The following is a 22,277-nucleotide window of genomic DNA, read 5'->3' as shown; positions in this document are numbered from 1 at the left end:
TAAGTCTAAAGATATCCATGAAAGGCTGATTTTGTTGTGTGAGCATGGCCTGTTTCTGAATCCCCAAAACTGTTAAAGAGTACAAATGAAGCAGAATTGGTACAAAACAGTTTTTAATTGGTAAAAACAGGAATAAAGAGACAATCGTTTGTTTGGACATCAGTGTTACAACACCATGACTCGGTGATCCCGATCAGATGATTTTATACATTAAACTGTGTTGTTCATAAAAATGGCATCAGCAGATAGACCCTCCCCTTCCCCCGAGTGACTTCTACTCACGTTTAAGATATGTTCTGGATTCATTTACAGCCATCTGTACAGGAAAAATGGATTACAGCTCAAATCTGTAAATATTTATTTACTTTTACAAAATGAAACCATCTCTGGTCCTAATCTATGAAATACAGCAGTTTAGTCATTCAGCCCAAAAGTTTTCATCCTTCTGATGTTGAAAAATAAAATAATCTGTAAAAAGAAAAAAAAAAAAAAAGAAAAAAAGTTGAATAAAAAAGCCCTCTGAGTCTTTAAATGCAGATTCGAAGGTTTTGAGTTTGTGCAGCTTGAATCAGCCGGAAAAAAAAAAACCCAACAGTGATGAGACGTAGCTTATAGGGAGCATCCCTCAACAGGCAGATTATCGTCCTGTTTTCAAGTTCAGTTTAGAGTTCATGAGCGCAGGAAGAGTCCCGGTGTCGACCCAGAACCCCTGGTTCTGTCACAACTCAGACCTCTGAGTCTGACACAGCAACAAAAAGAACATTTCCCTGAAGGTTTGAGTCTAAAACCAAATGACCCACCCAAAAAAACAAACAAAAAAAAAACTGTCCCACAGTTTTTAAAACGTATCAATAAATCCTGAAACAAAATAAAAACGGTTGATCACCTACAAATCTGGGCGGTAAAACAAAAAAAGTGCATTTCTTCAAGTATGTAAACAAAACAATTTCTTTAAAGGGAGGCTTTTTCTGTCAGTGTGTGGTGACTCCTGAAGTTTGGCACACACACACACACACACACACACACACACACACACACACACACACACACACACACACACACACACACACACACACACACACACACACACACACACTCCTTCAGAGGAACTCCTTGTTTTTCCTCATTTTGTTGAAGGGGATGTCTGGGCCTCCTCGTTGGCAAGAACTGTTGAGGAGAGAGGATCTATGACCTGCAAAGACACACCCCTCCGTCAGCGAGGTCACAGAGGTCACATGGACGTGTTGCAGTGGCTGCTGGGAAGAAAGGGGTGATGTGAGAAGGCGGTGATCAAAATGGTTGGGTGATGAATACAACACAACACAAGGAAGAAAACTAAATAAGGGAAAATAACTATGTGATGATGAAAAATGCACACGCTTGTGGGGGTGGCGGATGGTAAAACGATGCACCAATCTGAAGACAGTGATCCTGATTGGTTGAAAGAGGATCAGAGCTTCATGGAATAAAACTAAAGAATAAAAATCTATGGTTGTTTTTGGAAAGAGAAAAGGAGCAAAAAAAGGTTGATTAGTATTTCCAGGTTATAAACCCACTGTTATTCTGACCTGGTGTGTTAGAAAGACAATAAAGTACCGTTTTTATCCTTTAAACGTCGTTATAAGGAGCCAACAGGAGCAGCAGGAGGCCAGGCCGGGTCTGACTCTGCTTTTATTTACAGATCATTTTCAATTAAACTAAAATAAAATGAACTCTTACATGTCGAAGGTGTTTTAACCCCTCTGGTACTGGAGTCAGCCAGTAGACACGAGTATTTTACTGCATCATACAGCTGGTTTTTTAAATATATTGTAATTATATTTTAATTACACCATAAATAACAGATTTGTTTAGTTTTCTGACTAAAATAAACAAATGAGTTTTTATTAGATGTAAGGTCCAATTTCTGGTTTTATCAGGCTGTTCTACATTTAAAACAGGATGAGTGAGGTAATCAGATGTATAAATGACCTATAATGTGTGTAGTGACAAATAAATGTGTGTTGAGTCGGTTTGCGGAAAAAGATCTAAAACTGTTACTTCTGAATGCAGAACTTTAGAAAGTTCTAGAGTTTTCCAGATGAAGACGATGAACAAAAATAAGAAGCAGCATATCCAAAGCAGTGTGAAACATCAATATATGAGCGTAAACGATGTATTTTTAAATGTGTTCCTAATCGTTAATCACGTTTTGACTCCAGTAGCTAAGGCAGATGCATGTAGAGTTTCAGGTCTACTCTGTCTGACAGGCGCTGGCTCTCTCAGCTTCACCTGCATGTAGAGATGAGATGAGAACAAGACGAGCTGTAACCCGACACAGACGCCAGACGAACAACAGACCAGCAGGGGGCGACACAGACGGGCAGGTAGCAGCACATGGTATGTATTCATGTGTGGTGGTACTCACTCGGACCCTGACGAGTCACCGTCCACCGTCCCAGCCTTGATGCTCAGAGCGACGCCATTCAGCTGATCGGACAGGCCTGGTCTGGCCGGAGCAGATCGGGTCTCGCTGGAGGAGGACCCCTGAGGGGACACCGTGCCCGGTGTGTTTTCACACACTTCACTATAGACGTGATGGAGGCTGTTCCTCTCCACGATGGGAGAGAGCTGCTTCTTCTTTAGGATCCCTGAACAGAATAAAAACCAGATGTCTTTGATTTAAGTACAAATGAAGAAAAGGGTAATGAAATGAAGAATTCTGGCTGAGCGTTACCTTTGTGAGGATGGCTGTAGATGTTTGGGAGAGAGGGCAGCAGCACCGTCATGGACTCCTGCGACCGGTCTTCTGACAATGCTCTAACACTACGACCCAGGACCAGTTCTGGAGTCTCCATCATCACGTTGTCTCCACCTGAGAACTCACCATCACCTACTACTCCTGAGAAGTCTCCAGACCAGAGCATCTTCCCCAAACTGGTGTCTGAAAAACAGAAACGGGAAGACATTAAAGGTTATTTCATGTGTTAAAATAAAAAAATCTGTATGTTGAGGAAATATTTCTACCGTGTGTCTGTGGTCTCTTTGTGCCATTCGATGCCAGGTTTTCCCAGCATTCCTCTGGTGGGAGGGGACCCTCGTCATCCTCGCTGTCAGATGAGTGTGTGGAGGCGTAGGAGCCGCTCTGGTCATCCTCCAAAGACAGATCGCTGTCCGAGTCGCTGTCATGATCTGCAGATTGACAATGACGGTGAGTTCATCTGCAGCAGCAGAGCCAGAGAGGTGGCTCACATGAGGACGTTACCATTAACGTGCTCCTTTGTCTCATGGAAGAGAGAGGCGTGGTCATTCAGAGCGATGTGCGCCTGGCTGGTGTTTAACCCGTCCTCCCTGGCAGACAAGAAAAAGTTGACTCCAGTATGATCCTAAAACCCAGTTAACTTCTGGTGAGACAACTTCCTTACCGCAGGACGAAGGGGACGTAGCTTTGCAGGCTCTTTCCACTCTGCATGGTGCCGTTCAGAGATGCACTGGACTCACCAAACGGGAGGTGGTACAACCTGCCGTCCACATTGCTGCTGCTGTTCCCTTTATAGCTCTGCAAATCCAGTCCAGATGATAAAAAATGATTTGAATTATAAAAAAAAAAAAAAATAAAAAAAGGGATTGTAAAAATAAAAAAAAAACAAGGATTAACAGTTGTTGCTGTGGGCTGAGCTACAGGAAACAAAACCTACAACCAACATTTAAGACTTTCTAATAAACCGTTTTTACTATTAAAATGAAATTTAAAGGAATTCCTAAAGCAAGCTTAAAATGTAATTTTCTGATTAACACTTAATTGGACAATTTTATTTTGAAGCTGATAAATGTAATAATTTTTTTCATTTTTTTCTTATTTTGAAACATTAAAGGTGCAGTACGTAAAAAAATATTGTGAGAATTTTACAGTGAGAAAATCCCTGTTGTTATGCCATTTAATGCTAATTGTAAAGCACATTGAATTGCCCCTGGGTTTGAAATGTGCTATATAAATAAAGCTGCCTTGCCTAATGTTTTGGTCATTACTGAAACATATTTCATATCCAGTTGCGTGGATTGTCAGTTTTTCTCCTTTCAAACAAAGGAAGGAGTGATGTAACTACTGTTTACCATCAGTGAGTGTGGGGTTCCCGTGTCTCCTGTGAGCTAATACTGCAACGCCGACAAATGTAATTTGATGACGGCCGGCAAAAAGCTCCAGAGTTGTTTAAAGTGGTTGCTGTTACCAAATTTTATCACAGGATGTCATTTTACGTCATTTCTACATAATGCACCTTTGTTTTTAATTCTTCATTCAAATTCACACCTAGTGACAATTTAGAGTCTCCAACTAACCTGACAAGCATGTTTTAAATCTGTGGGAGAAAACCTACGCATGTATGAGAACATTCTAAAAATGAGAGAACATGCTAACAACGAGAGAACATGCCAACAAGAGAACATGCTAAAAATGGGATAGCGTGCTAACAATGGGAGAACATGCTAACAACAGAAGAACATGCCAACAATGGGAGCATGTGCTAATGATTGAGAGAATATAACAGGAGAACGTGCTAACAATGGGAGAACATGCTAACAATAAGAGAATATGCTAACAATAACAATAAGAGAATATGCTAACAATGGGAGAACATGTTAACAATAAGAGAATATGCTAACAATGGGAGAATGTGCTAATGAATGAGAGAACATGCTAACAATAGGAGAACGTGCTAACAATAGGAGAACTTGCTAAAAACAGGAGAACGTGCTAACTTCACACAGAAAGGACTAACCTGTGACCTTCATTACTACTCAGACTTTTTAAATGTTTCTGTTTTAAAGTGACAATGTGTAGTTTTTACCATTATTCTCTGGAAAAATCCATCGAAATGTTGTTGTAAATGGATTAAAAGATGCTCAGTTGATGAAAAATATTGGCAGTTTCATAACATATAACCGTAGAAATCTGTTCTTAAATACATGGGAGCGGGTCTCTGGGCGACGCCGTATTGGATGCCATGTTTCATTCTACGGAAACCCGTGAGGACAAAATGCATTTACTGATTTGTAACAAATGGTTACAAAACAATGACCATTAATAAATGTTGTTGTTTTAACATTTGCCTCTTCACTCGTTGCCAGTGATGAAAGGTAATCTGATGTTCTTGTTATATTGCTGGAGGTTGTGCTCCCAGGGATTTTGACCCTAAGGGCCATCCGTTAGTAAGGTCTTCCTTGAACACAAGAGTAATGCTTGCTTGCTTGCAATCATTTAGGTATGCACTGCCCCTTATCGTCAGGGAAAATACACACTGTCACTTAAAATAAAATGGATAAAGATGAATATTTTATCTATTGTATTTATTAGTTTCTTATATTAGGTTCTTTACTTCAAAATTCATTGATCTTCAAAACCAAACTGCCTACACTGATTCAAATTAAGTTCGCTAATGTTTTTCATTAATAGCTCTAAAAAAGTCTAAATTATAAGTCAGAGTTTACCGGCACCACAAATGATGTAAAATGATGCAACAATGTTAGAAATCTGATATTCTAACACTATTTATTAACAATCTATCTATTTAAAGATAAACAATTAAACTAAACTTTAAAAAACTGGAGTCATAGAAGAGACAATGATCTGTATATCAGGTGAACACCCTCCCTCATGGTAACAAACTCACTGATGCTTTAGCTTTGATCATGTGGTCCGGACGTTTTCGGCTGCAGCAGTATTTCATAGCTTTCCTTGCTTCTTTATTGAAGACGATGCGGAAAAAGAAAACAAAGGGACCCTGCAGGTTGAACAAGAACTAAAGTCAGAAAAACAACAGAAAGGACCCTTTAGGTGTCTGAGAGAGTGTCTAAACACTCACCTGGACACAGTTAAAACCTGCAAACAGGTAGTGGAAGATGAGGATGTCGCTGTTGACAGACAGAAGAGCCAGAAAGCAGGTGACAGAAACCAGAAAGAGGACGCCACCTGCAGTTTTCAGGCCTGAGCTGCTGATTAAAACCACAGAGAGCAAACAGAAGTGAGATGAGGACAAACACCTCTACCTGCTGTCATCAGATCTATAAAATAGTAGATCATCTCTGGAGTAGCTCACACTCGAGGCTCCTTCTTCTCGATGCCGCTGTGTTTCAGAGAGCAGGAGGCTCTGGAGGACAGGATGTACAGGAAGATGTTCATCTGTGGATAAAAGCACCACAACCGTCACTTTCATCAGATATAAGCGAGCAGCTGGAGCAGGAGTCAGTGACTCAGGACTGACCGACACCACCAAGGCGATGGGTCCTGCGAAGCTCCAGATCAGCGTGTCGTACATGGACAGCCAACAGAAGTCTGGATTACCGTAGCCTTCAGGGTCCAGTCCCACCGCCAGACCTGCATTCAACCACAAAAATATGTTTGATTTTCCTTTTTAGAGACAAATTCCATCTGACAACTTCTCAAGAAAGTGTTTTGCGTCATGAAGAAGCTGATTTACTGAGTAAAACCTAAACTTATTGATGTCAAGGAAGTCAAAAGGTGACTAAATAAAGTTTTGTTGTTTTCTTTTTGTTCCTATTATTATTATTATTATTTGCATTATGGAGAATCAGTGCTGTGATGATAACATCTGCACACAGCTGTTTGTACATTATGTATTGTGTATAAATTATACCAATAAAACCTATTTCTGACACATAACCTAAATAATAGAAATGTATCTGTGCTGGTTACCTAAACATTAACGACAACTTAAATGACGTGAAAAGTTTCTGATTTACCAGAAATCTGTAAAAAGCTGCAATGTTGACAACATTTCTGTTTTATTTTAAGTATTATGTTGTAACCCTTAATGTGCTTATTGCCTTATGGTAAATTAATCATCCATTGGAAGTATAAGAAACCTGAATTATTCACTTTTTTTAGTCTTTCCTGGTTTTATTTTATTTGTAAACAGACATTTGAATTTATTGTCAATGTAAAACACTGAATTCGTGTTTTATGTCTCATTCAAATGGCTTCACATCTGTGTACTAAGACACAAGATCCAGGCTTGTGGTCCTGGTCAGCAGACGCTTTATTCTGTTTATGATGAAGAGGCAGACCTGTGATGAAGGCGGGAAATCCCCAGCCGATGAGGTAGTAAAACCTCATGGGTCCATAGTTGATGTCTCTCACTTCACTGATCATGCGGTACACATGGAGCCCCTCCAGGAAAAGCCAGGAGAACGAGCAGAGGTAGAAGAAGTGCAGCAGGATGGCAATGACTGTGCAGAGGAACTGATGAAGAAGAGGAAAACGTTCAGCGCCAAGAAGCATCAGGAGAAGCAGGAGGAGGCAGGAGGAGAGAAGATTACCGGGCTGTCAGCGTGGTTGATTCCCAGGATAAAGATGAGTTCAGACAGAAAGAGAGCAGAGGATCCGTTGTTGATGATGCTGGTCTTGTTGCTCTGCATGGCTCTCAGACCCAGGAGGAAGACCGTGGTGAGGAAGAGGAAGCCCAGCGTCACGCCGGCTGTGCTCCATGTCAGGATCTTGATGGGCAGGATCTCTCCGTTCTGACACCAGCATCACGTTTAGCTGTTGCACACTGCTGTGATGATGTTTGTGTTTTGTGTGACGTCTGCGTCACTCACCTCCCTCCTGGAGACGTCCATCAGCACAGCAAAGCTGGTCATGTGATAACACTGACAGCTGATGTGGCTGCTGTTTCTGAAAACCACCTCGCAGCCCTTCGCCGACCAGCCGCCGCTCCCAGAACTAAACAACAACAACAACAAACAACATGAGAACCACACACAGCCTGCTGCAGCGCCCGTGTCCCTGGACTTACAGGATGGTGTGGTTCCAGAAGACACAGATGGGTTTAGAGCGCTCCTCGGTGGTGACCAGGCGGAACTGCACAGTGATGGGTTTGTCGAGCGTGTGCTGCAGCAGCTCCTCATTGTCGTGAACGGTGATGCTGACCACCGGCGTGTTGATGACCGGACGCTTCGGTAAGCTGGGGGGAAAAAACAGAACAACATTTAAAGTTTAAGTCAATAATTATCTATTTCCTGGTTTCATGAGTCCTGTTTCTGACTCTCTCACCGCAGACTCCTCTTGTCTGGATCATAGCTCTCTGGCAAAAGTGAGGCCAGGCTGTGGAAGATGATCACACTGGCAATGGCGTCCTGCGGGCTGTCATCCGGGTGGCGTCTCTTCCTGTGACCTGAGCGGTTCTTCAGCAAAGTTTCTGGGAAAACATCCAGGTGTCTGTGGCCCCTGTTGTCCATCGGCGGCTGAAAGACCGAATCAGGGAGGGTGACAGCGGTCTCCTGGTCCGTGGGACGGGGGCCTCTCAGGGACTGGTACCGCGGCAGTTTGGCTCCGGCGAAATTCATCTTCTTCAGACGGTCAACAGAAATGACTGAGGAGCCCAAACACAGGGGAGGTCAGAGTTATTACTGGTATTGCCTAAAACTATTCAAATAAATCCTCGTTAAACTAAAAGCTGAGCGTTCAAAGTTCACCGATGTTTGGTGTGACGATGGTGAAGGGGCTCAGGTAGGTCTTCCGCATGTTCTGAGCCAGTGTGTTAGCATATTCCTCGTAGCGCCGCAGCAGAGCCGCCGTGCCACCCTCCGTGTGCTGGATCAGCTCCCAGTGCGGCCGCGTGTTTGGAGACAGGATGGCGCTGCCCACGTTGACCAGATTCTGTCAGGATGTGATGGGAGTTTAGTGAGATGGGATGCTGCGGCACAGAGAGGAACATCGCGTCCTAAATCCTAACCTCGGTGAAGTGGACGTCCTGTGTGGCCGTGAGGTTGAAGCCGTGTTGGCTGCTCTCGTGCTGCAGCAGGCTCAGGGTGAGGCGGTACGCCACTTTCACGTCGCTGCCGTACAACTCCTGGGTGTGGGAGGTGGCGTTGGCCAACATGGCCGCCGTCTGCTGAACGTGTCCAGGATGGAGGAGGGAGGCGTTATGGGAAAACTTATCAGCCTGAAGCAGGAAAGTCCACACAAACAATTAGTAAAAAAAAAAAAAAACTAGAAATTGTATTGAAATGATTATTCTGAGCGAGGAGAGGAGCCACGCACCAGAGTTTTGAGTTTGCTGAAGGTGACGGAGGTGCAGTTGAACAGATTTGGAGGAAGCCAGCCTTTGTGCTCATCACAGTGTCTGATGGCTGTGCCTTCAGATGAGGAAACAGCAGAGGTGAGCAACAAGCCGCGGCTGACATGCAGTTTCAGGATGGTTTCATAGATTTTCCATTATTGTATGATAATTAGATGAGCCTTCATACCGAGAGTTCCCTTGGGGCAGGGAACTGCTGCAGGGAGACCAAACTTGGTCCTGGGCCACCATATCGCAGCCTCGATGGTCTGAGGGCAGCTGTCATAAATCACTGAGAGAGGAGGAGAAGAAAACCAAGATTACCTATACACTAATATTTATACATAAAATAATTTAAAAAAAGATTTTAAATGAATCTCAGAGTTTCCGTTCATCTGTCCAGACCTTCACAGCCATTAGGAGAGACCTCGGCGAACGGGTTGTCACAGCCATCACACTGACGCCCGATGACGCCGGCTTTACAACGACACTGTCCGCTCTCTCTGTCGCAGGATCTGGTGAACGAGCCGACGGGGTAGCAGTCACACAGCAGGCAGGTGTCGCTGCCTTCAGGACGGTAGTGGTTGTCCTGGAAACGGGACAGGATGCTTAGTCAGGACTTTTTTTCTACATCTGCACAAACTTCAGCCTGAACGACACCACCGAGCTCCAGCTGCTATAAAAAGAACCAACATCTCCGAGGCTCCTCAGTTAGTGTCTCTGACAGATCCGTTAGTTTATTTTTAGCCACAGCTGCTCTCAAGCTGCACAGCGGTGTCCAATTGGAAAAAGACAAGCAGAAGCTGTTTTAGTAGTAAAAGTAAACAGTCTGGTTTTCCTGTCTTATAAGAGATTTAGTTTTATAAACCATACCGGTGCACCGTAGGTTCTAAAAGTTGCCCACATCACAGCTGAGCTTCAGACGGCAGGATTTGGAGTCTTATTTTCTGATGTTTGGACATCTCGCCTCTGATTGGCTAACAGCAACCACTGACTTGCAACACTGATGTTTTATCTCCACGAATAACACAAGCCCGGAGGAGCTGCTTCTGTGTGCTGAAGTTGCTAATGCTCGGTTAGCTAATGCTAGTTGAGACTATTTCTGCTGTTTGCTGGACGCTAAACCAACAACAACCTCCCCGCTGTGAGTCCAGATGGGTGAGTCCGTGAATGTTAAGTGACAGTGTGACGTACTTCTGTCAGGCTTTTCTAATCCTAGAGTTTCACCGTCTGTTGTCTACCAGAAGCTAATGCAGGAGATAGGTGTAGGAGACTATTTTCATCTTCAGCCTCCATGAAAAACTCAGAGTGACTGATTATATACAGAAATAATAAAAAAAACTTTTTTAGTGTTCCACACTTTGAAGCATCACTTCCTGTTTTATTCTATGCAGGCTGTTTATTTTTATCCCGTCTGCCCACCTGGTACCAGCTACTCAACACGCCTCTTCGTTTCCTCTACATGTCTCCCTTTTGTTGGCTCAGTGTCAGATCCTCGTTGTTTCAGCTGCCGTCACAGAAGGTTTTGTCAAATTCACATCGAGTCGAGCCTATAGTTTTTCTGCCCTCTTAGTTTATAATAATGTATACAGATCTCTACTTCCTGCTGCCTCCTAACTCTGCCTCTGGGTCCTTCACCTGCCTACTGTTAAACCATGAGAAGTACTGTCCAAACTGTCTGCTGTTTGCATGACAGAGCAGGCTCATAGTGAGAACAGCTTTCATGCATCAGTGTATCTATGCAGGATAACTCTTATGAGTTTGTTTTGCAGCCAAAAAAAGTGTACGAAACAACATTTCACTCACATTTAAAACCTCTTTTTTAATGTGTTTTGGGATAAATTTGTATAAAATAATGATAAAACCATGATAGTTGGAAAACTTGAAGTCAACTCATGATATCTGGAAATATTAGAACTAAAGGAGAGTCTTTAACAGATGAATGATTAAGGGCTGCAGACTCACCTTACAGCGACACTCTCCACTCGTCTTGTTGCAGTCTGAATCAAAACCTCTGTCTGTAGGACAGTTGCACGGCCCGCAGGTCTTGTGACCCCACCAGCCTCTAGGACACGGCAAATCAGTCCTGCAGAAACATTAGTTTAGTTTTTTTCTGTTAAGCAACAAAATATTTGCTGAATACCAAACACGAGTGCGTTGGCTACTTTTTCTCGCAGTATTGGCCGAAATAGTTCCTGGGACAGTTGCAGGTGTAACCGTGAGAGGAGCCTGGCTTCCTGGTGCACAGCGACGCGTGTTCACAGGGATTGAGTGAGCACGCATCTGTGCAGTTTGTTCCATAGTAACCTGTAGAGAAATGAAGCAGATGGAAGTGAGCTGCTCTGATGTCAGACTATTGCGGGATTTTGCAGTGAAAAAGCTCGTGAGCATGTACAGACTGACCGCTGAGGCAGGTGCAGGAGTAGCTGTCCCAGTCGTCGCTGCAGTAGCTGCTGGCGGGACAGGGATTAGAGCTGCACGGGTCGGGCACGCTGCAGCCCGACTCCACGTTTACTTTCCTGGCCTGAGTGAAACTCAGAGCTCCTCCAACACGCAGACCCTGAGTGGGAACCGTTCCAAACAAAAACAAATGACAGTTTGGACTCCAGTTTACATCAAATGATCCCAAATCCTGGCAGGCGTGGAACCTTTAGAGGGGACAAACCTGTAGGCAGCCTCGAAAGCCATGTTGAATTTTCCCATCAGGCTTTGCCAAACCGCCTACGTTCACAGTCTTCAGCTTGGAGTCCCTCAGCTTTCCGTCCACCTCCATGTTGGCCTGAAAAGAACCACAACGGTGGACTTAAAAGACCCACGTAAAGGAGTTTTATCAGGAGATCCAAGTACTGAACAGCTCACCAGGTAGAGGCCGTGATCTAACGACAGCACTGCCTTGTGGTGGCTCGCCGCTCCTCCCAGGCTGCTGATGTCCAGCTGTAGATGATGCCAGTCTCCGTCGTTCACCAGCACCTCTTCCACACGGGACAGAGTGGAGTCCTCCCCCCTGTGCAGCCCCATCAGCATGCTCCCCCCTCGAATCTGCAAAACAACAGAGGGAGAAGGAAGAGACAGAACAAAGGGGGAGGCGGGAAGAGGAGGATAAAAACACAATCAGCACTGCAGGTTCAAAAGTTCAAACCTCAAACTGCTGCAGCACATCGAGTGTGTGCAGGGCTGGAAATAGAACAGCTGAAGGGGCTTCTAACATCAAAGAGGCATCAGTCCAGACAAGATCTAAAACTATCACCAGAGCTGCTTCTTCTTCTTCAGCTCGTTTTGTCCCAATGCCTGTTTGATGCAAGCAGATGAGAACGATGTCCGCCTAGGTCAGGGGTGGACACACCTGGTCCTTGACGGCTGCTATCCTACATGTTTTAGTGATTTCCCTGTTTCAACACACTTGATTTCAATCAGCAGATAATCAACAGGCTCCTGCGTAGCTGATGAGCTGCTGCGCAGATGAATCAACTGTGTTGGAACAGGGAAACAAAAAGAGGCAGGATACCGGCCCTCGAGGACTGGAGTTGCCCACCCCTGGCCGAGGTGCTACTCTCACCTGCAGGGTGAGGTTGTGCTGCAGGCCGGAGGCGATGTGAAGCAGCGTGGAGCTGGACTGACGAGTGCGGAACATGAGCTCGATGTGCCAGAGGGTGGAGGCAGCCGCCGCCTCCAGGTTGCTCCACTGCAACAGACTGTTACCCTGGAAACGCAGCGGGTTGGCCATGGCTAGAGAGAAACACAGAGAGGCAGAGAAAAAAGGCATGAGAACTGGCAGGTCTAAGCCTCTGCTGGGGAGTCATCACCCTGACACGTCCTCTTATCTAACTTATCAGATTTAAATGTCACTTTTTACACATGCACATGAAGACACACTGCTGTTGATGCAGCGAGTTGATTATTTTTAAACAATTGTATGGATTTTTAATTGTACTCAGACATTAAAACTTTTCACAGTTTCAAACTTCCACAAAGTGTGGAAGTGACACTTAAGACCTCTCCTCCTGCATGATGCCCAGCAGGCTCCACTCACTGAGTTGCATCGGAGAGAAGATGGAAATAATCGATTAGTGATGACATATAAACCCAACGCACCGAGGCTGCTGGCCCAGGAGAGGCGTGAAGATCAACTACATTTGTAAAACAAGCATAAACATGAGTTTCTAAACTTTTAGCTGTGATTAATACAATTATTTGCTCTTTTAATTTAGTAAAACCACTGACTGGCAACACTGTTTTATTATAGAAGATCTATTTTTATTATAAGTTTTGACAGATAAGGTTTAGACAATAATGAATGAAAGTATTTGTGTGTGATCAGGAGTTCATTTTCTTTGTGCAAAGCTTCAAAAATATTTAAAAAGTAACAACAAAAACTAATGAATTAGGAGTGATTAAAAACTGTTAATAATTTAAAAAATGTGAACTTTGTTTTATGTTTTTTTTTCATGTATTTTTATTCTTGCTCCTTTTAAGGCTTTTACTTTGAATACTCACCCTTTATCTGAATTTTCTTTTTAATGCCTTAAACCTCTGGGTTTCTACGGTAACCAAACACCTTCCTTCACTTTTCTCGTTCAGAACAACACACCCACCATTGTATGGTAATTCCATTTGATCTGCAGGAAAAAGACTCCAGTAGAAGTTCTGCTCTTCCTCTAGCTGAAAACCCAAGCTGCAGTTTTCTCCTGCATGTGTTACTTCCTTTTTTTTGTCTCTTCTCACATTTGTTTGAACCATAAATCAGCAGAAACAACAGCTGCAGCAGATCAGGTGGAACCAGAACAGACACAGGAGAACATCAGGAGATGGCGGTTTAGCTTAAACGCCGTAACGCCATTTAACACCATGCTGCTCTCGGCTGTCATCAACACGCTTGTTTAAAACACGAAACCCAAAGCTGCAGCTGTTCTGGTGTCACCGGCTCGTTTTACGTCTCAGCTTCTCACCCCATGACGAATTGTTGCAAAAAAACAATCAGTTTTGAGTCAAATCCGTTTCTAAATGAATGTTTTGTTTCTACTTTCCTCACCTCTCTCACAGTTCTGCCCTCCAAATCCAAGTGGGCAGTCGCAGCTGAAGGAGCCCCACAGGTTCACGCAGGTCCCTCCGTTCAGACACGGGTTGTTGTTGCAGAAATGTCTTTTAGCAGAGCATCCTGAGGGAGAGTAAAAGAACGCCGTGTTTGATTCGTCCTGTCTCATCACTTCATCACAAAGTCAGACGGTAATCGTGGATTCAGAGCAGGTACAGTGACTCTTCCTTCCAGCTGCGCTCACTTCAGTCAGCGTTATTTCCTCCGCCGGCTTTTCTCACTTAGCTTCACTAAACATTGTTTTACTGGAGAAAAAGAAAAGATAAATAAAAATACGTGAAATGCCGCAGACCTGGCATGGTGCCATTGTTAGCGATGAAGCCGGCCATGTCTATGTGCTGGTTGTCGATGCGCAGGTTCTTCATACATCCCACAAACTGCTGGTTTTGAACAGGGAAGTCTTCTGGGAGTTTGGGGACTCCGCCGAGGAGCAGGGGCCCGGTCAGGTCGAGAGATCTGACAACACAGAGGAACCCCGTTAGACATGAGCAAAACACTCCCCTCTAAATAAATGCATGAAGCACTGGTTGAGAGGAGAGAAATAGAAATAAACAATAAAGTATAAACAAAGCTACACTTAAATGAAAATTTACAAAGAGTAATAATTCAATAAAAATAATATTTAAGAAGGAACGGCTCCTACTTTTTGGATCCTGTTTGGCTCCCTTGAGCTGAACACGAGTAGTTTCCGATCGCATGACCAAACCTCAGCGCCACAGAGGAGTCACAGTTGTCCACGGTCACAACGACCATCTTCTGGTCCGAGGGGCCTTGAGGCAGGCCGGCCTGGTTCAGGATCGGCTGTGAAAAGAGAAGAAGGGAATCACTGATCACTCCTCCTCATTCTTTAGAGGATTAAACAGAGGATAGTCTTATAAATTAATTTCAACCACAACTGGAGCAGATACAGCGTCGCTGTTTTAAATATCTGAGGTGTTTAATAAATAAAGCTCTTCAACAAAACAAATGCATCTCAGCTGCCTTACATTAAAACTCTGATTTATGAGCCAGATTTTAAAGAATTAAAGTAATAAACAACAACCAATCAGCTTCAGTTTAAACCACACACACACACACACACACACACACACACACACACACACACACACACACACACACACACACACACACACACACACACACGCACCTCATTGTCAGAGTAATCAATGGTAACAAAAGAGAGTGGGGCCCGTGGGGTAGAGAGTGATGATCCTGTCAATAAAAGGTCGTGACCTCTTCACACACAGCCCGGCTTCTCGGGGTCACACAGAGCTCATATCAGCATTATGTGTGGGTTCAAGCTGGTGTAGCGAGCCGTTAGCAGAGCAGCCCACGTCCTCGGCTGACCGGCGAACCGGGCCGGACCATCAGGCGGTTGGACGTAAGATCGTAAGATCGGGTGACGTTGTGTTCTGAGGGCTTCATCCAGCAAGCAGCAGGGTGAGGAAATATAATTTTCTGAATGCTTCAGGAATCTTTTTATTGTTAAAATCTGATCCTGTCATTTAGGTAACATCCAACATCTTCATTAAAACCAAACGCTCCACATCCGCTGGCGTGGTCCTGATGGATTTAATTTTAGCTCAAGGTGCCGCCGCAGCCAAACACCTCTCACATGATTTCCACGTTGATCAGATTAGATTAATTCTCTGTGACTTTCTCGTCTGTAACTGAGGTCCTGCAGCTGAATGGATTCTTGTGATCAAAGTGCGGCCTACGCTTGTGACATGAAGTTTGGCAGAATAAGCTGTGACGTCATCGCGAAGGCTTCACACCCGTGTTGAAGGTGTGTGTGTGTGTGTATGTGTGTATGTGTGTGTGTGTGTGTGTGTGTGTGTGTGTGTGTGTGTGTGTGTGTGTGTGTGTGTGAAAACAGAAGATAAATGGTGTGAATGAGCAAGAACACTCAAAGCATTTTCCCCGGGAAGTAAACAGCTCCTGAAAGTCCCCTGGAGCATCCTAATGACCTGCAGGTGGACGTGCAGTCAGTTTTTAAGACTGACCGTCTTGATTCTGGGGAAAAAAATACAATCTCCCAAAGCAACAATGAGCTTCTTATTCAGATTATAGTTAATGTTTAATGATAATCCAGAACTCCACGGGCCGTGCCACTGAGCGTCTTTCCCACAGGAAGCCACAAAACGCTGTGACTCTTCATCAGTCAGAGGTGAAATGTTACAAAAAACACAAACACAGAAGGAAGCTTTCGCTTTGCCGTTTATCCTCCCTCAGGCCAATTTGTTACAAATTTGTCGATGATGAAACAAGCAAACACGTTGTGTGAATTGCCAAAGGTGAAATCATCCGACATGCTCTTTTCCACGGCTTTGCCTGTGTTGTGAAAGCTCTGAAAGCAGGCAGCGCTCCAGCTCTGGCGCTCCTTTCACTGACCTCTGCTGTCATCAGTCACGGCTATTGACTCTCCAATAATGACCGTCTGTCAGGACGTCTCTCTGCTCCACAAAACGCCATCCTGTCAGAGCTGATTGGAGCACACATATTTGCTCTGCAGCACATTAAACACGGCTCTCGCTGCCGCTACAGGGGATTATGGGAATTTGAGTTTCCTGCCATGGAAGGTGACAGAAGTTCAGACAGAGCGCGGCAGCAAGCGGCACAGATAAAGAATCCAAGATTGACTAGAAAAACCATAGCAACAAGAGGGGTCGGCCCTGAAGCGCAGCGTCTCCAAGTCAATACTTCTCCTGCTTTTCTGTCCTTGAAGGAGAAGAGAGGGGCACCGTCCCCCAGGGCCGCATCATTCACTAAACACTGTCCCAAAGGAAGCAGGGACAAACACAAAGGCAGCGGTCATTGCCATTCTCCACAGTCCCTCGCCATACCCAAAGCCTTGTATCAATCAATCTACTCACCCCACCCCACGCCACCCCCTGTGGACAGGGACAGGTCACAGTGGGACACCGTGGGACACCTACAGAGGGAGGAGCCCCGTTTCTACCTAAGGGACTCGGGATGCAGAGGATTAGTTCAGCTGGAGCAGAAGGAGGAACCGCAGACCCTTCAGTCTATGACCAGAACTTGTAGATCATGACCATGGGTTTACTGGACTCCAAACACCTCCACGATCACCAGAGTTCATTCCCGTCCAGAACCTTTGGGATGATGTGGAACAGGAGGTCCTCATCATGGATGAAGCTGATTCTGTCATGCACCAGAACGTCCGTGGGACATCTTGTTGGTATGACACGAGGCTTTAAGGTGGTTCTGAATGGAAAATTTGACAACTGTGTGTTTGATGATGTTTTGCAAAATTATGTCATCATATTATGTGAGCTCTTAATTAATAAAGCCGTCCATCCATGGTCTATTCCCACTTCTCCATGCAGGCCGGGTCTTGGGGGGGCTGTAAATAAAGCTTATATTTTAAAATATAATAGCTTCAAACTTCAAACCAGTGTCACAGAAAGGTGAAATCAGTATCGGATCAGTACCAGGTCTCATAGAATCCTCAAGCTGTTTTCACCCCACAGGTGAGCACATGCAGCCCACTTGCACTGGAGCATTCAGGCTGGAGAAGCCACCAAATAAGTGGTGTTCCACCACATTTGAGTTTGCTGTTTCTAAAATGATTAATGAGACTTTGATGTCTGCAGAGACAAAGAGGGAAAGAAGAGAAAAGAGCCAAAGAGTCAACAAGTTTTCCCCTAAATTTCAACAGGATTCGCCCCCTTCATCACTTCTGCTCGCTAAAATCTGACATGCTCATGTAGTCGTGCACACTGAATAGAAAATGCGATCCGCAGGGGGGTTGCCTGGCAACATCTTTATGAGGCAAAGTGACTTCCTCAATGGACAGAAATCATGGTGTGTGTGTGTGTGCACGCGTGTGCGTGCGTGTGTGTGTGTGTGTGTGTGTGTCAGGGTATCTGCAGGTTTATGGGAGCCAAATTTAAGACTTTTTAAGACCATTTTGAGGCCACTTTGACCAAATTTAAGCTAATTGTTTAAATTAAATTTCTGCTATAATTTCCAGCTATTGCCTGGAACCGGTGTTAACCACTTTGCGAACGTAGGATTAGCCATCCATTTACCATTAAACTTGCACTTCCCCATGGCACAAGCTCCCACTAGCTTAACCAGCTAATGTGCTCATCTAAAAATAGCCCCCTTTCACAACCACAACTTTTTGCCAATATCATACACAAAAAAATGCTCATCACTAACTAGAAATTCACAAAAATTTCAAAGAAATAAAATAATCTAGTTTATTGGGTCTTTGGTAATTTAAGACCTTTGGAAACTGTACATAAGGATTATTTGTCATTTTTAAGGATTTTCAAGGCCTTAAATTTGGAAATTTAAGACTTTTTAAGACTTTTCAAGGACCCACGGATACCCTGGTGTGTGTGTGTGTGTGTGTGTGTGTGTGTGTGTGTGTGTGTGTGTGTGTGTGTGTGTGTGTGTGTGTGTGTGTGTGTGTGTGTGTGTGTGTGTGTGTGTGTGTGTGTGTGTGTGTGTGTGTGTGTGTGTGTGAAAACACTGAGACAGCACAGACAACAGCTCTAAACATTCCAGCACTGATTGGGCTGTTCTCATATTCCTACAGAAACATCTAGAAGGCAAATATATGCAGAACAATGCCGGCACGTCTGGAGACACACCGAGTTCCCACTCACTCAGTAGTTTTCATTCACTTAACCCCCCTCATGTCTGAGTCTCTCCTGTCAGTGTCTAGTTGGCTCGCCTCCAGATCATCATCAGCCTGTCAGCGGTAATTCTTTAGTCCTTTAGAGGAGCACTGAGGAGGTGAAACCACTAACCACACCCACGTCACACCCACCACAGACAGGCTGAATGTTCTAGAGACCACCAGGAAAGAGTGACAGCTGCCAGTTCTCTGACTAGATGACAAATAGTCTCTAAATAAAAAAATAAGAGCCGATGGTACTCTGGATACCTGGTACACGTCAGGGTTGTGTTGTTTAAACAAACAAAATCAAATTTCCACCTCATGTTTGCATCCTTTACATAAAAAAACTAAACGTTATCTATGGTGATCTATAGAAACGTGTCTTCAGTTTGGTTATTTTTGCAACAGTTTACTGTCATTTGTGACTTCCTCCTTTTCTCTCTCGTTCAAAGCTGAAAAATAATTTCTTCTGTATTTTCTAGCAGGAGCTAAAACGATCAGGGGCCTCGTTTATAAAACTTTGTGTAGAATTTTTCCTAAAACACTTCAGAAAAAAATTTGTACTTAAGGAAAAAAATTTTTCCGACCTAAGAAACACTCCTAACGCACAGCTGCACGCAATTCCTGTTATATAAATCACAGCTGTCCTAGAAATGTGCTCAGGTGTTTTTGAATCACACACCCACTTTCTGCCATAAAATATCCATGCAAAGTGTTTCATGAATAAGGTGGCTGATCGGTGGCATTTCACAGGTAACCATGGCAACCAAGACAGAAACTGAGGTGCTTGTGTGTGGCGTGATCGCAATGAACTCAGTAAATTACTTAATTTAATGAAGTGGTCAGATGGAGGCAAAGAGGAAGACGGCAATAATCATTTCAATGATACCATCTAAAACAGCTGCAAGGTATTCCAGAGCTGAGGGGGAAACTCGAAAGGTGCACAGGTGTCCAGTTTTAGTTTATATTACAATTAACAACGGATGCGTTGTCATGCATCAGACAATTAATGTTCCTATAAGTTTAGAAGACGTTGATATGGACATAGCTAGTGTAATATCTTACTAATATCAGTTCAGAGACAGGAGCTGGGTCTGTGTATGTGCGTTCACGAGTCTTCAAGCCTGAAAATGTGTCTTAAATTCAGCATTTGCCATCTCGCTGGCAGTCCCCATCTCCAACATGTGCTTACACCAGGGACAGAATTTGCTTAAAGTTGCCGCATTTCCTGTGAAGTGTTTGTTTTTAAATCACAAAGTTTTTCATGGAAAATAATTTCCTCAGTTTCCAGTAGGGTTGGGCATCGAGCACCGAGCAACGATCGGAACAGTTGTTACGTCGATATGTGTTCCCCCCTCGAGATCTGTTTCTTTTGTACTCAGCTGCAAGTGGAAACGACCCAATTAGAGCCCTGCACTGAAGCCCTAGGCCCGAGGGTTGGCCCGGCCCGGCCCGGCCCGACGGCCCGAGGGCTGGGATTCGGGCCAACGACTGTGTAATTACCACGGACACGGGCCGGGCCGGGCGCCTTTATTTTTAATCGAATTCATTAAAAAAACCTGAAACACTTAAACGCAGCAGCACCTGCCTGCTTCTCACGCACCGGCACCCGTTAGCTCAGTTAAGGTCTGTGTGGTTTATAAATAAGCCTATATAAACAAATTCTCCAACTGCTGATTGAAACATTTGCCCCTATTCTAATATGCCATTTTATGTCCACTTTGATGTGTCAGAAACCATTATTCTCATGAAAAGGTGGGTTAAGTGTCTTGCCCAAGGACACAACAACAGCGACAGACTAAGCTGGGCTCGAACCTGCAACCTTCCGATTACGGGGCGAGCACTTAACTCCTGTGCCACTGTCGCTCCAACCATAACCCATAGCATTCATTGCTGGGTTTTTTTCTAACTGGAGAGCGCATTTTCAGAGCGGCAGATTAAATTTACAAACGCTATATTAATTGGGGGCGTTTATTTAATCTGCCGCTCTGAAAATGCGCTCTGCAGTTAGAAAATTAGAATGCAAAATTTTTTTCTAATTGCACAAGAGCGCATTTTCTGAGCAGATTAAATTTACAAACGCATCCAATTAATATAGTGTTCGTAAATTTCATCTGCCACTCAAAAAATACGCTCTGTTAGAAAAAAAGCTGCATTGATGCTGTTTTTCTTTCTTTTCTTTCTTTTTTTTTAAATGCAGAACGCTTCCCACAGATAATTAGAATGCTGAGCATTCTATCACGCCAAAACATTATGAAAGGTAAAAAAAAATAGTCGGGCTCGGGTCGGGCCAGAGAATCCTCAAAACCTTTTCGGACCGGGTCGGGCTGGGGCTCCACCCCCTCGGGCCGGGCCGGACACGGGCTCAGATTTTAGGCCCGTGCAGGGCTCTAGACCCAATCACAAAAGTGACTCTCTACTCCAAACTGTTTTGGTCAAGGTACTGATTCAGGGGGATGTCACTGAGATACATCTACTCCATCTAACCATAACCACCCAGTCACCAAAAATGTATGTTTGCATAAATATAAAAATAGAAAATATTATGTTTAGCACAATTTTTATGTTTGTTTCAGGGTTATGGTTAGGGTAAGGGTTGGGGTTAGGGTTAGGACACATTTTTTGTGAGTGATGGTTCTAACTCGCAGCTGGGTGCAAAAGAAACAGATCTCGAGGGGGGAACACATATCGACAGAGCCGGATTAAATAAATGGACTACACTAGGCAGGCTGCATTTTTAGGGCCCCCCCCCCACCCCCACCCTCCATCGATGTTATGTAATGAATTGAAATCTGAAACTTACAAAATTTACTTATAAAAGTTCATTCACATTTTACATAGCCTAGTTTTTGGTTACAAATTGGTTGTTTGTATGCCAAAATAAGTCATGTGTTGTAGGCTGTTGCCTCTGCTGAATCAGAAATTCTGTGTCAATTTTCTGAGTGTGAACTTATTGTTTTGCTATTTGAACATTAATAAAATTATTTGACAAATAATTAATAAAACCAGCAACACTTACCAAGGAAACCATTTAGCATTATCTACTCCGGGATAATCTTCAGCCTTCCAGCATCACATGGCCTCAGTCACAGCAGAAACACGTCTAAAGAAATGTTCCTTGGTTAAGCTTCAGTCTATGTCTCCAGATTTCCTCTGTGATGCAGAAGAATATCCAATATTTTGAGAGGGATAGTTTAGTGCAAAGTACTCATCAGTTTGGTACCACTTTGCAGGATCAGATGGGTAGCTAGTTGTTAATACCCTGTCTGGGTCTAGAGGCTCCTATAAGACTATATTGGGCTCACTTCTGGCTGGCTGCTGTTCTTCCAGTTTGTCCTTCTGTGAAGGCGCTGATGTTGACGGCGTTGGCGCTACATCGTCTTCCGCCGCATCTTCCACTGCGTCTTCGGGTTGTGTCTCCTCCGGGTCTTGCTCGGGCCCGGCCTCTGGCTCTGCTGACTCGAGCATGTTCACAGCTGTC

General features: G+C 44.1%; 1 protein-coding gene across 5 annotated transcripts in view; it reads right to left on the bottom strand.

The window, feature by feature from the left end:
* Positions 1 to 96: 96 nt before the first annotated feature.
* celsr2 (cadherin, EGF LAG seven-pass G-type receptor 2) overlaps positions 97 to 22,277 on the bottom strand; it is a 97,439-nt gene continuing 75,258 nt past the window's right edge. The window contains exons 6-34 of one of the 5 annotated variants that reach the window (XM_015959871.3): positions 14,789 to 14,946; positions 14,438 to 14,601; positions 14,083 to 14,208; positions 12,610 to 12,779; positions 11,913 to 12,092; positions 11,719 to 11,832; positions 11,457 to 11,613; positions 11,219 to 11,360; positions 11,019 to 11,139; positions 9,459 to 9,642; positions 9,244 to 9,345; positions 9,038 to 9,132; positions 8,730 to 8,939; positions 8,470 to 8,653; positions 8,048 to 8,366; positions 7,791 to 7,958; positions 7,594 to 7,717; positions 7,315 to 7,515; positions 7,063 to 7,237; positions 6,240 to 6,352; positions 6,075 to 6,157; positions 5,841 to 5,970; positions 5,649 to 5,759; positions 3,405 to 3,538; positions 3,245 to 3,330; positions 3,007 to 3,171; positions 2,717 to 2,923; positions 2,408 to 2,630; positions 97 to 1,256 (exon numbers count right to left, since the gene is read on the bottom strand). In XM_015959871.3, the coding sequence (XP_015815357.3) occupies positions 1,232 to 1,256; positions 2,408 to 2,630; positions 2,717 to 2,923; positions 3,007 to 3,171; positions 3,245 to 3,330; positions 3,405 to 3,538; positions 5,649 to 5,759; positions 5,841 to 5,970; positions 6,075 to 6,157; positions 6,240 to 6,352; positions 7,063 to 7,237; positions 7,315 to 7,515; positions 7,594 to 7,717; positions 7,791 to 7,958; positions 8,048 to 8,366; positions 8,470 to 8,653; positions 8,730 to 8,939; positions 9,038 to 9,132; positions 9,244 to 9,345; positions 9,459 to 9,642; positions 11,019 to 11,139; positions 11,219 to 11,360; positions 11,457 to 11,613; positions 11,719 to 11,832; positions 11,913 to 12,092; positions 12,610 to 12,779; positions 14,083 to 14,208; positions 14,438 to 14,601; positions 14,789 to 14,946 (4,371 nt within the window). In that variant the 3' untranslated portion in view covers positions 97 to 1,231. Of the gene's footprint in view, positions 1,257 to 1,311; positions 1,487 to 2,407; positions 2,631 to 2,716; positions 2,924 to 3,006; positions 3,172 to 3,244; positions 3,331 to 3,404; positions 3,539 to 5,648; positions 5,760 to 5,840; positions 5,971 to 6,074; positions 6,158 to 6,239; positions 6,353 to 7,062; positions 7,238 to 7,314; positions 7,516 to 7,593; positions 7,718 to 7,790; positions 7,959 to 8,047; positions 8,367 to 8,469; positions 8,654 to 8,729; positions 8,940 to 9,037; positions 9,133 to 9,243; positions 9,346 to 9,458; positions 9,643 to 11,018; positions 11,140 to 11,218; positions 11,361 to 11,456; positions 11,614 to 11,718; positions 11,833 to 11,912; positions 12,093 to 12,609; positions 12,780 to 14,082; positions 14,209 to 14,437; positions 14,602 to 14,788; positions 14,947 to 22,277 lie in introns of those variants that run through there. The other 4 variants (XM_015959873.3, XM_015959874.3, XM_054748925.2 and 1 more) reach the window with 4 other exon arrangements.

This window comes from Nothobranchius furzeri, chromosome 3, assembly GCF_043380555.1.
Source record: "Nothobranchius furzeri strain GRZ-AD chromosome 3, NfurGRZ-RIMD1, whole genome shotgun sequence".
Classification (NCBI taxonomy): Eukaryota; Metazoa; Chordata; class Actinopteri; order Cyprinodontiformes; family Nothobranchiidae; genus Nothobranchius; species Nothobranchius furzeri.
The sequence above is the reverse complement of the archived record's forward strand: the minus strand, read 5'-3'. Positions and strand labels throughout refer to the sequence as shown.